At 43.2% G+C, this 13507-nt stretch overlaps 1 protein-coding gene across 18 annotated transcripts in view; it reads right to left on the bottom strand.

Annotated features, from left to right (window-relative positions):
* ELAVL2 (ELAV like RNA binding protein 2) overlaps positions 1–13507 on the bottom strand; it is a 159011-nt gene that overhangs the window by 22291 nt on the left and 123213 nt on the right. For all 18 annotated transcript variants that reach the window (XM_053370636.1, XM_053370637.1, XM_053370622.1 and 15 more), the window contains one exon: positions 7829–7932. In XM_053370636.1, coding sequence (XP_053226611.1) covers positions 7829–7932 — 104 coding nt within the window. The remainder of the gene's footprint in view (positions 1–7828; positions 7933–13507) is intronic.

Here is a 13507-nt window from a genome sequence, read left to right as displayed (position 1 = left end):
CCTCAAAGCTGGGTGCAAACTGGCCAATGGGATGCAGTCGAAACGGCCTCTGCTTCAAAAGGAAGGAGTCCACAAACTCCTGAGGAGGTTTATACACTGCTTTCACGAATTCACGCTCAAGACAGTTCACAAGAAATCAGGGTGGATAAAAATAAATGTTTTTTTTAATTTTAAAAAAATCGGATTTTTAAAATTTAAATCGGTTTGGTTTTTTTAAAATCAGATTTTTAAAATAAAATGCTTTTGGAGGAAAAAAATATATTTTAGAGATAGTTTTCTATTTAAGTTACATTACAGTCCAAAGTCTATTCATTAGGAAATAAGGAATGTTTTAAGTTTTTCATCTGTGTTAAAACTCTGTTTGTTTTTAAATCGTTTAAACCACATCAGTTAACAAACATGGATACATATGCTAGAATGTTATTGTTTAAATTGTTATTAAGGAAATTATTATTTTTTTCCTTCCAATAAATTACAGCAGAAAAGTTGTCCATATATAAACAATAATTTCATAATTATTTGTCTATGTATTTCTAGTATAACCAAATCAGTAATTTTTGATAGAACTGTAAAAACTACTCTGAAAATTTATTATTCCAAAAATGAAACTTTCATCTGGTTGTAAATATTAAGATTATACCAGGAAGAATGAGTCTTTCTGTAAAAAAAAAATTAAATCAAGTCTTGCTGACTAGTGATTTAAATCAAGCCTTACCGACTAGTGATTTAAATGGTGATTTAAATCCACTTGATTTAAATCAAATCCACCCTGCAAGAGATGTAAGTAAATTGTTTCATGGATGCTTATGACAATATTTTTGTTATATCAAACATATTTTCCATCAGGGTGGGGGAACCATTTGTGTGTTCAGACCCAGAAACCTCCCCCCCAAATAAATTCACACTTGACCCAAAATTTTGGTTTTGGTTTTTGGCAGAATTTAGGCCACAACTTTATTGGTTACAGAAAGTGACTGGTTGCATAGACTCTGGTTCGACTAACTCCCTGCTATGCATGTAGCACTGACCCAGGTTTCCAGCATAGGTCAGCCAAGGGTGAATACCTGGATAAGCGGAAAGACGGGAACAGGCTATCTCCGCCACCCAAATGTCCCCCTTGACTCAGGCACAGGAACAACCCCTTCTCAGGGGTTGACCAAACCATTGAGTCCCTGGATTCCTTTAACGGAATACCCTTCACATAGGGATGGTGAGAGCTTTCTCCCATCCCTATCACCTGAACCAGAGCCTATCCGCAACCTTACAAGTTGTGACGATTTGCTACACAGCAGGCGAAACCCAAATGGCACCAGCCAATCAGCCAAGTGGGGAAAATTCCTGCCGTGCCCCTGTCCCAACGACAGACGACACACGACGGCATAGCAAGGTCAAGCGCAAAGCCCTAAAAGTAGGGAGAGGTGGGCGGGTGTTCCGAATGCACGCGCCGAAAGAGGAAGCTCTGGGTCAGGTACATGGGCATAAATAGGTCCCTCGAACTGTTTGGACTGTGTCCCATTGGCCAGATTGCACCCAGCTTTGAGGGACCTACCAACTGGGTGTTGTGGCTGACCAATTGTACCCACCCACAACACAGGGTGTCGGTTGTCCAGGTCTCACCGCAATACGTGCCCTCTTTAAGGGAGGACCCGATTTCTAGAAAAATAGCGGTGATATGACTGATATTTGCTATCGGTCCAAACAATTCTGATCACAATTTTTAAAACCCGTGTAGACAATTTAGAAAGGGACCTAGACTTTTTTTTTTTTTTGTCCCAATACAAATTGTTATTCTCCCTCACATCTGCAGAAGCACTTCACTTTATCTTGAGAGTACAGTCCTGTGGTATTTAATTACCCTGTCAAGAGCACTAAATGGTTTGGCACCAAGCCCTTTCCCTCAATCTCCGCTGATTGATAGCATCAATAAAATTCACTCACTTTAATTAAACCTCCAAATAGGACCTTCTTTTGCCACTCACTAGGATCAATGTTCTTTAATATGGAAAGTACAACTGCAGAGGTTGCAAAGGGGGCTCCTTCCTCACCTTCACAGTTCATTTCCTTCAGATGTTCTAAGGGGATTTTTATACAATGCATACATATTTCACCGTTCTCTTGACACGTTGGTTAATGGAAAAGATCACCATTAAAAACTGGTCTAACAAGCCGTACTTCTCAGTTGCATAAGATTTTCTGTGGCTGTTTTTATCTTCTTCAAATATACACAGTGGAAAGAGGCAGTGCTACTTTCCCACAAAGTATATTTGGTTATCTATATTTTCTAACGTTGGACAACTGTAGTTCAAGCATTTATCCCGTTCTGAAAAGCACGTTCATAAATTCAGAAGTCTGCAGAATACAGGTGGCACCGGAACAATTTATTACACCAGCATATGTGTTTTGAAGTAGCCGTTGCTGCCAAGTGCCAAGAAACAAGGTGAGAAACTGACGTTTGCAGGATTGCAACACCTTCCTTAAAGACAGAAGCCTAGAATCATAGAATCATAGAGTTGGAAGAGACCACAAGGGCCATCGAGTCCAACCCCCTGCCAAGCAGGAAACACCATCAGAGCACTCCTGACATATGGTTGTCAAGCCTCTGCTTAAAGACCTCCAAAGAAGGAGACTCCACCACACTCCTTGGCAGCAAATTCCACTGTCGAACAGCTCTTACTGTCAGGAAGTTCTTCCTAATGTTTAGGTGGAATCTTCTTTCCTGCAGTTTGGATCCATTGCTCCGTGTCCGCTTCTCTGGAGCAGCAGAAAACAACCTTTCTCCCTCCTCTATGTGACATCCTTTTATATATTTGAACATGGCTATCATATCACCCCTTAACCTCCTTTTCTCCAGGCTAAGCATGCCCAGCTCCCTTAGCCGTTCCTCATAAGGCATCGTTTCCAGGCCTTTGACCATTTTGGTTGCCCTCCTCTGGACACGTTCCAGTTTGTCAGTGTCCTTCTTGAACTGTGGCGCCCAGAACTGGACACAGTACTCCAGGTGAGGTCTGACCAGAGCAGAATACAGTGGCACTATTACTTCCCTTGACCTAGATGCTATACTCCTATTGATGCAGCCCAGAATTGCATTGGCTTTTTTAGCTGCCGCGTCACACTGTTGGCTCATGTCAAGTTTGTGGTCAACCAAGACTCCTAGATCCTTTTCACATGTACTGCTCTCAAGCCAGGTGTCACCCATCTTGTATTTGTGCCTCTCATTTTTTTTGCCCAAGTGCAATACTTTACATTTTTCCATGTTAAAATTCATCTTGTTTGTTTTGGCCCAGTTCTCCAATCTGTCAAGGTAGTTTTGAAGTGTGATCCTGTCCTCTGGGGTGTTAGCCACCCCTCCCAGTTTGGTGTCATCTGCAAATTTGATCAGGATGCCCTTGAGTCCATCATCCAATTCGTTGATAAAGATGTTGAATAAGACCGGGCCCAAGACAGAACCCTGTGGCACCCCACTAGTCACTCTTCTCCAGGATGAAGAGGAACCATTGATGAGCACCCTTTGGGTTCGGTCAGTCAGCCAGTTACAAATCCACTGAGTGGTAGCAAAGTTAAGACCGCATTTTACCAGCTTCTTTACAAGAATATCATGGGGCACCTTGTCAAATGCCTTGCTGAAATCAAGGTAGGCTACATCCACTGCGTTCCCTTCATCTACCAGGCTTGTAATTCTGCCTATTTAAGTGCAATGTGACTTTTAAGCATGTGCACTCCAACTTCTCTGCTGCCTGCATTTTTAGGTTTACCTAGAAATAAAAACCCTTGGCAAGAAACATCAGTCTTGCTACTAAAGAGGCAAGTCGGTTTTAAACTCAAAAGCGGCTTGTCTCTTCAACAGTAAGAGTGGTTGCAATTGGAAACAAAAAGCAAAGCAAAATAAATGTAGGCCTGTGAGGTTTGATACCCTTTAAAAATCAAGTTCCTTAATCGGACTCTTATATGAACCAATATTTGAATTCACAACCAGGTGTGGAAATATATAATTTCAGTAACTGGGACAGTTATTGCATAGGTAACTATTAAAATTTTAGAGCAGTTGCGTAAAAAAATAAAAAATGTTTCAAATCCTACTTGCCAACACCTCCGTAATGGCAATACATTTATGATTTTTTTAAATACTGCTGAGTGGGAAGAAAACCTACAGAGTTAAAATCAAGGTTGGTGGTTTATTTTATTTTTTTAAAAAAAGCTATATTCCTCTGACAGGTGATAATTATACATATACACATTAATTGACAATTCAGGAGAAATGTCATGTCAAGAAATCTTCCATGAAAGAAAAACAGAATATTTGGCTAGCCTTTGCCCTGTGAGGATTTAATTCTAACTTGAACTGTGGATTTAAAGACATGGGTTTTTTTTATTAGCCAACCAACCAACCAACCAACAAACAAACAAACAGAAAGAGTTGTTCCAATATTCCTACTCTTAAGTTCTATGAGAATTTTGTAAATGCAATTTACAAAAGCCCCAATTTGCTTTATCTTACCATAACATGTCCTGCCTAGAAGTGACAACAACTAAGTAGGTTAGTGAAGTCTAGTAAATTTAATTAGATTCCTCTATTTTTTCTGAGAGAGCAGGGAGGACAAATTGCTTTGGCTGAGGAAGCGAGGCGTTTCTCTCCTGGTATCATCTCTGGTTGCCCACCTCACTTCACAATGTGTGGTTGTGACTAAAAATGCACCCAATGTTATGCTTTTCTCTTCAGAAAGCATAGTATCCCACTGTTTAAAGTCTGGTGACCATGTGCATCAAATCCACCAAGGGCCAGGGATGCCTAAAAAGTAGCCTTCTGGCTTCTACTTCTCATGTAGCATTGAGGTCTTTGCACCAAGTCCACCTTCTCCATCAAGATTTGCTCTTCTCCATCACCGTATCAGAAGGCACACAGTGTAACACTGCCATGTCAAGAAGGGATTAGACAGAGGTCTGCCCATAACTTTGGAAACCAAGAGGTATGATCAGCAGGGAGGGTAAAGGTAAAGGACCCCTGGACGATTATAAGTCCAGTCAAAGGCGACTATGGGGTTGCGGCGTTCATCTCGCTTTCAGGCCGAGGGAGCCAGCGTTTGTCCACAGACAGCTTTCCGGGTCATGTGGCCAGCAGGACTACAACGCCTCTGGTAAAACAGAACACCATGATGGAAACCAGAGCGCAGGGAAATGCCATTTACCTTCCCGTCACCGTGGTACCTGTGACTTTCGAACTGCTAGGTTGGCAGGAACTGGGACAGAGTAAAGGGAGCTCGCGTCGTGGGGATTTGAACCCCCAACCTTCCGCTTGGCAAACCCAAGAGGCTCAGTGGTTTAGACCACAGCGCCACCCACCACCCTCAGCAGGGAGGAGGAAGTGGTTAATTACTAAGGCAAAGTCTTAATTTAAGTCCTGATGAGAATACAAGTATACGCATTGAAGAGGAATAGGTGTCATCCTGCAGGCAACACACAAGCACATTGTACTCAGAAAGCTTCGTGCTTGGCTCCAGGTCATGGGTAGGCAAACTAAGGCCCGGATCCGGCCCAATCGCCTTCTATATCCGACCCATGGCCTGGGAATCAGCGTGTTTTTACATAAGTAGAATGTGTGCTTTTATTTAAAATGTTTCTCTGGGTTATTTGTGGGGTATAGGAATTCTTTCTTTCTTTCTTTCTTTCTTTCTTTCTTTCTTTCTTTCTTTCTTCAAAATATTGTCTGGTCCCCCCATAAGGTCTGAGGGACAGTGGACTGTCCCCCTACCGAAAAAGTTTGCTGACCCCTGCTCCAGGTAATAACCGGACAAAAATTCCCGGGAATGGATTCCAAAATAGTGTAGCACATTCAAGGAAGGTGACCCTCAGTATCAGTAGCAGGCTGGTGGGGTGTTTACAACTGCAGTCAAACCAACCATGCATGTTTGCTAGATAGGCGCATGAAGTGTACAAAGTTCCCCAGTAAGTTTGAGGGGGAAGGCGTAGCCACATATAACCTCCACACCTGGCCAGGCCACCTCCTCTTTGCACTTTGCCCTCGCATCACCAAGCCATAAATGTGAGAACCATCTGCATGCCTGAGCTCCATTGCTCAGACACCATTTTAAGCTAGTCTTAAGCATGTCTTATGTGACGCGGGTGGCGCTGTGGGTTAAACCACAGAGCCTAGAACTTGCCAATCAGAAGGTCGGGAGTTCGAATCCCCGCGACGGGGTGAGCTCCCGTTGCTCGGTCCCTGCTCCTGCCAACCTAGCAGTTCAAAAGCACGTCAAAGTGCAAGTAGATAAATAGGTACCACTCCGGCATGAAGGTAAACGGCGTTTCCGTGTGCTGCTATGGTTCGCCAGAAGTAGGGGTCAGGGGTCCCTTTACCTTTACAGCATGTCTTTGCGACCGAATTGCCATTTTAAGCCTTCCAGAACAAAGCTGCTGTACTTGTTACTCTTCAACGAGTATTCTGAGTGAGTAAGTGCTATTTTTACCTTTTGCAAGATTTGTTTGTGCGATTATTGCTTTAAGGTGAAAATACCTTAAAGCATCCTGGATGATGTAAACAGAAAGGCTACAATGAGCCCATCTAAGCTTCCCTTTTAAGATGCAAAGGGATGCACTCTGCTGAACTCACGAATGTGAGGAAGGAGGGATCATATCTAATAAATATACTGTATTTCACTGCATAATGGTCCTGTTTTTAATGCTGAATTTTCTTTTCAAAAAAAGGGGGTGCGACCATCATACAAGGAAAAAAGGGGGGATGATAGTAGGTGGATCCGAGGGAGTGTATTTCTGTAACACACCACTTGAGGTGACCACAGGGAGAGGAAATGGAAAGACTTTCTGTATGGAAATACCTTTCTGTAAAAACCAAGCCTCCCTTCTCTTGTTCAGTTTACTGACTCAGGAGAGGCGTCCCTTGTCTAACGGCATCTCGAAGGCGAAGAAAACCACTCTATACTTTGCATTGCAAGAACGGAACAGCCGCTCCAAGTTTGGACAGGAAGTTCCGGCGAGGAATGCCATGGGAACAGAAAATGAGCTGCAATGGCGCCACCTACAGCCAGGTCTGCTAGAGCCCACCGCATCTTCCCTTGGCCCACAGAACCCAGCCGACCCCAGCATTGGTTTTCGCCAAAACAGTGATAAAAAAGAAGGAAGGTGGGGAGAAAGGTTCCCACCTGCTCCACTCCCCCTAGGAGCTCGTGGCTGAGGAGGAAAGGAAGGGGGCCTGAAGTTTAGCAGAGTTTATGCAGTAAATACTTTGGGGCCGATTTTAGGGCTTGGGAAAAAAGGGGGTGCGACTATTATGCGGCGGCAACGATTATGTGGTTAAACACATTATCCTCTCCTAGCATCTTTTTTTTATAAACAATTTTTATTAATTTTCCAACACAAATATACAATTTTATCAAAATTTCCACAAATTTCGTTCTTTTTGGACTTCCTTCAGCTTCTCTGGCAATCATCCATATTTACCTCTCAATTATGCATTCCTCTGTTTATATTGCCATTAAACTTCCCTCCCACTCCTGTTTCTTTTTAACAATATATCTCAACTTTCACAGTGCTTCTTGAAATCCCGCCAGTGTTGTTATCCTCTCCTAGCATCTATGCATTAGAACACTATGTAAATTACCAAGTGTAAGGATGCCATTTTAGAATATTTGCAAATGCCTGCTATGGAGGTAAAAACTTGTCCTGAATTTCCTTGCATATGCAAACTAGTAGTATAGGTCCCAGGAATTAAAGACTTGTGAATAAACCACCAATTCAAAAGCCAGGTATAGCCTTTGGAAAGACATAGAACAAATAGCAATGTGCACTTAATTTCCCCCATAAAAATTCTACATACTTTTATTGTTTTGGTTTGAAGTCTCAATCCATTCAGAGTATTGATCGCCTTTTCAGCATCCTTAGGGTCAATGTAGTTCACAAATCCATACCCCAAGCTTTGTCCTGATTGTAAAAAAGAAAAAAGAGAAGGGGGAAGAAAAATATTATTACCCAACGATGCAAGCAACTACATTTGTATCTTAACCCTTCATTAGCAAGAGGTAGATAAGCTATTTTACACTGAAGACAAAATAAAAGACAGCCTAAGTAACTTTAAAAATAATTTATAGTTGCCGACTAATTTACTTCCCAAGTACTCACTGAAGCATGCAAACAAACTATGCCATTGTCAAAAGAACAGCAATAGTGCAAGTTGTCACAAAACTTTAAACATATGCAGGTACACAACGCTTGGAATTTCTGAAGCACAAGTTAGCATACAGCAAATATTCTTCGATATATAGGCAGGTATTCTATTCAGAGAGCCTGGGAAAATGGATCCAAGCTTTCTGTGGGTGAGCTCTTTTCATGAGATATGAAACACATTTTCTATCAGGGTGGGGGTCCCATTTTTAACCAGTGGCCAGTGTCTTCTCCCTCATAGACTGCCTTCTGAGTGGAGTAATCCATATGACTTAATACAGTACAGTGGTACCTCGGGTTACAGGCGCTTCAGGTTACAGACTCTGCTAACCCAGAAATAGTACCTCAGGTTAAGAACTTTGCTTCAGGATGAGAACAGAAATCGTGCGGCGGAAGTGGGAGGCCTCATTAGCTAAAGTGGTACCTCAGGTTAAGAACAGTTTCAGGTTAAGAATGGACCTCCAGAACAAATTAAGTTCTTAAACTGAGGTACCACTGTAGACCCCACAAACATCGGAGGAGTTTGGCACCCACCCACACATAGACCTTTCTCAATCCTTGCGGCCGTGAGGCATCACTGAAGGTCAACATTGCATTCAAGGTAGGCAAAAACACCTGGAGGCTGGTGAGAGGTACCTGCTTACTATGTAATTACCGTATTTTTCGCTCCATAGGGCGCACCGGACCATAGGGCATACCTAGTTTTTAGGGGGGGAAATCAAGGGGGGGGAATCTTATTTTTTCCCCCCCCCAGCCCCAAAGAGCAGCGTACAGGCACAACCTCTTCCTGCCAGAGGGGTTGCGCGCGGCTATGGAACAAGCCAAGGCAGCCAGCAGGATCCATCCCGCTGGCTGTTTTGGCTTCCGCTTTAGCCCCACGCAACCTCTCCCTGTCTGGAGACGCTACGCAGGGCTAAAGAAGCCATAGCCCCGTGCAGCCTCTCCCTGCCGGAGGGGCTGCGCGGCTATCCCTGAAGCCTGGAGAGCGAGAGGGGTCGGTGCGCACCGACGCCTCTCGCTCTCCAGGCTTCAGCGAAAGCAACGCAAAGCCTTTGGAGCACGGAGGAAGCGCTCCCTCTGCGCTTCGGAGGCTTAACATTGCTATCGCTGAAGCCCAGGAGCCTGCATTCACTCCATAGGACGCACACACATTTCCCCTCAATTTTTGGAGGTGGAAAAGTGCGTCCAATAGAGTGAAAAATATGGTAGCTTCCATGTTAGGCTACAGTCGCATATAATAAATATTGATAGCTGGCATAGCGTGTATGTCCTTTCTGATACACTGGTTTTTTACTTGTGGACACATGCATGTTCATATCAATTCCCTCTTTCTCCCCAAAGTCTCCTGCACTCTCCAAAAATATGATTTTGGAGGGTTTATCCCAGAGAACCATAAGACGTATTGCGAGGGTTACTTCCAGGTTTCGCCACTCGCGCCTGCACAGAAGCACCGAATTGCGCCGCGTGCCTGCAGCACTTCAAGTTGCGGGCATTTCATGTTACGGACGGGCCTCTGGAACAGATCTCATCCGTAACACAAGGTACCACTGTAGTCCCTTTTCTTTCTACCAGTGGGAGCCACCATTATATCAAATGCTATTTTGTTTACCTGTGAGCATAGCAAATAGGAAAGCAGACTGTCACCATAAAAGACCTATAAACTATTAATATGTATTATATTGATGGTGACATAAAGTCAGACATGAAAGATGCTACATAGCAGGAACACTACATGTGGAGCGGAGGGAAGCAGCCCAGCGTCTCTGCTGCTTAGAGGGATGGGGCCGGGTCCTGTGGTTGCGCCGATGGAAAGACCACCACCAGAAAGGGGCTCCCAAGAGTCCTACGGCATGTTCCTGCCCCAGCTACATAGTAAATGAGATTAACAATTCTATATAGTGTGAAAAAATACGCAAGAATACAAAAATGCATTGCAATCATACCAGGGTTTATTTTATACCATGCAAAGTATGCTCTAGCACAGTGGTTCTCAAAGGGTGTGGTACGCCACACTTGTGGGGCAGTAGAGCACAGAAAGAGGGGTGTGAAGATTCAAAAACAATCAATGGAACATTTAAATATTTCAACATACAGTGGTACCTCAGGTTACATACACTTCAGGTTACAGACTCCGCTAACCCAGAAATAGTGCTTCAGGTTAAGTACTTTGCTTCAGGATGAGAACAAAAATCGTGCTCCAGCGGCACGGCAGCAGCAGCAGGAGGCCCCATTAGCTAAAGTGGTGCTTCAGGTTAAGAACAGTTTCAGGTTAAGAACGGACCTCTGGAACGAATTAAGTACTTAACCCGAGGTACCACTGTAGTGAAGTATAGTATCAAAATTGTTATTTTTATTTGCAGAATATGGATTGATTTTTCCCAAAATGAGAACAAGAGCATTGGAGGTGTGCCTGGATAGCTCAGTTAGTACAACATCAGACTCGATCTCAGGGTTTTGGGTTTGAGCCCCATGTTAGACAAAATATTTTTGCATTGCAGGGGGTTGGACTGGACAAACCTCGTGGTCCCTTCCAACTCTACAATTCTATGACTCTAAGTGATATTGAGGGCAATCCTAGTCGTCGTTTAAAATTATATATTGGGAATGGTTCATGTTCTTATGTAGCTACACTGTTTCATACTTTTTGGATGACCAATGATCACATTATAAAGTAGTTATGTTTTATGTTATAAATCAGGGGTCAGCAAACATTTTCAGCAGGGTGCCGGTCCACCATCCCTCAGACCTTGTGGGGGGCCGGACTATATTTTAGAGAGAGAGAAAAAAAAAGAACGAATTCCTATGCCCCACAAATAACCCAGAGATTCATTTTAAATAAAAGCACACATTCTACTCATGTAAAAACACGCTGATTCCCGGACCGTCCGTGGGCCGGATTTAGAAGGCAATTGGACCGGATCCGGCCCATGGGCCTACCAATATAAATCAAGCATTGCTATGAGTTCTTTTTTTGTTTTCCAAGGTATTTCGTATCTCTGAAAAATTCTGTGTGGCGCGAGGCAAATTTTTATTCTGAAAGCGTGGTCAAGAGAAAGAAGTTTGGGAACCACGGCTCTAGCATTTGCTGAGGCAACTGAAATGGCAACCAACAACCAGTGGTTGCTAGCAAAAGGAGAACGAGACAGGAGCCATTCCCTGGAAGGACACTTCATTCGCCCCCAAGTGCATTGCAAAACTTAAGGTAACGGTATAAAATTAAAGTAGAGATGCAATCCAGTTTGATCAATGTCTCTTCAGCAAAAGCACTTCACTGTCGATTTAGCTCATGCATATTCCACTGTGAAGTATGGTATATTAGATATATATATATATATATATATATATATATATATATATATATATATAAAATATATATTGTAAGTCACCTCAAAACTCTTTTTAGTAGTAGGCACCTAAGAAATTAAATTAAATTAATGTGAGTTAGGCATTCAACCTTGCCAGAAACGGCTGTATACCAGATCCAACAGCATTGTTACACAGTGGGCAAAGAGGAGGGTATCTAAGACATAGCTATCAACTTTTTCCTTTTCTTGCAACGAATCCTATTCAGAATAAGGGAATTTCCCTTTAAAAAAGGGAAGCGTTGATAGTTATTGATCAAAGAACGTCCTCAACTACGCTCAATGCCACAGACATGCAAGGTGCAAAGTGACCTTCCAAAATTCTAGTACAAACCAGTCCAAATAGGAAGGATGCAAACCTTTTTCCTCAAAGAGCGCAACGATGACACTGTCAAGGAATCACCCGACTTCACCATGACACCTGGCAAAGAGCTTTCCTTTGTTCGCGAGGCTTGATTTCAAGCTGCACAGGCAAAAGAAGCGTTTCCCCGACTCGCTGAGGAACAATTGGAAGCAGACTTCAAGGCTTCGTGTTGCTCCTTTGCAGCCGTGCCCTGATATCACATTCACCATGGGTAGGCAAACTAAGGCCGGATCAGGTCCAACTGCCTTCTAAATCCGGTCCGTGGACGGTCTGGGAATCAGCGTGTTTCTACATGAGTAGAATGTGTGCTTTTATTTAAAATGCATCTCTGGGTTATTTGTGGGGCATAGGAATTCGTTCATCCCCCCCCAAAAAAAAAATAGTCGTTTACCTTTCTGCCGGAGTGGTACCTATTTATCTACTTGCACTTTGACGTGCTTTCGAACTGCTAGGTTGACAGGAGCAGGGACCGAGCAACAGGAGCTCACCCCGTCATGGGGATTCGAACCGACGACCTTCTGATCGGCAAGTCCCAGGCTCTGTGGTTTAACGCACAGCACCACCCGCGTCCCTTAACTTGACATTAGGATGTATCAATTTGATTCTCTTTATGTAAGGATTCATGGTGCCCCCTTAAAGGGGACCAGGGGGAGCTGCTTCTGTCCAGATGCCCAGACAGGGGTTAATGGGCCAATGCAGCCCCCCATCCCCGCCCAAGATGGTGAGCTTGGAAGGCTTGCCCCAAACTGATTTCCATCATAGGGTGATCTTTTTTTATAAGAAGTTTTATTAATTTTCAATTACAGTGGTACCTCTGGTTGCAAACGGGATCCGTTCCAGAGGCCCGTTCGCAACATGAAAAGAGCACAACCTGAAGCGCCGTATCTGCGCAGGTGCGTGGTGCGATTTGGCGCTTGTGCGCATGCACAAAGCGTGATTTAACACTTCTGCACATGCATGAGCGATGAATCCCGGGTCGCCGCGGAACGTAACCTGAAAGAACATAACCTGAAGCAAACGTAACATGAGGTATGACTGTACAATCCAATAATAGCCTCATTATAACAACACCAAATTATAATACAATTACTAATACCAATAAATCAAATACAGAATTGTATAATTTAGGTCCCTCCCCGTGCTAGAATTGAGGGTTTGATGATTTCCTTTATTTCTGCGTTCCAAAATCTTATTAATTTCAATTGCATTCCAGTCGAAATAATAATCCCTTATACAACAACAGCAATATTAATAACTTCTATTCGTGTTGGCACATTAAATGATTTATAGAACTACAAGTGAGGCACTCAAACTATATCCTTGTTCCTTGTGTGTGTGGCAATCATCATAGGGTGATCCATAACCCAGGATCGACTGCCAAACAAATAACCATCAGACAGCCAGGATGATTCAGTATACAGTGGTACCTTGGTTCTCAAACTTAATCCATTCTGGAAGTCCGTTCCAAAACCAAAGCGTTCCAAAACCAAGGCACACTTTCCCATAGAAATAAGGCAAAATGGATTAATCCATTCCAGACTTTAAAAAACAACCCCTAAAACTAGCAATTTAACATGAATTTTACTATCTAACGAGACTGTTTATCCAT

Source organism: Podarcis raffonei, chromosome 17 (assembly GCF_027172205.1).
Source record: "Podarcis raffonei isolate rPodRaf1 chromosome 17, rPodRaf1.pri, whole genome shotgun sequence".
NCBI classification, from domain to species: domain Eukaryota; kingdom Metazoa; phylum Chordata; class Lepidosauria; order Squamata; family Lacertidae; genus Podarcis; species Podarcis raffonei.
Note: the sequence above shows the minus strand (reverse complement) of the source record. Positions and strands in the feature narration are given on the sequence as shown.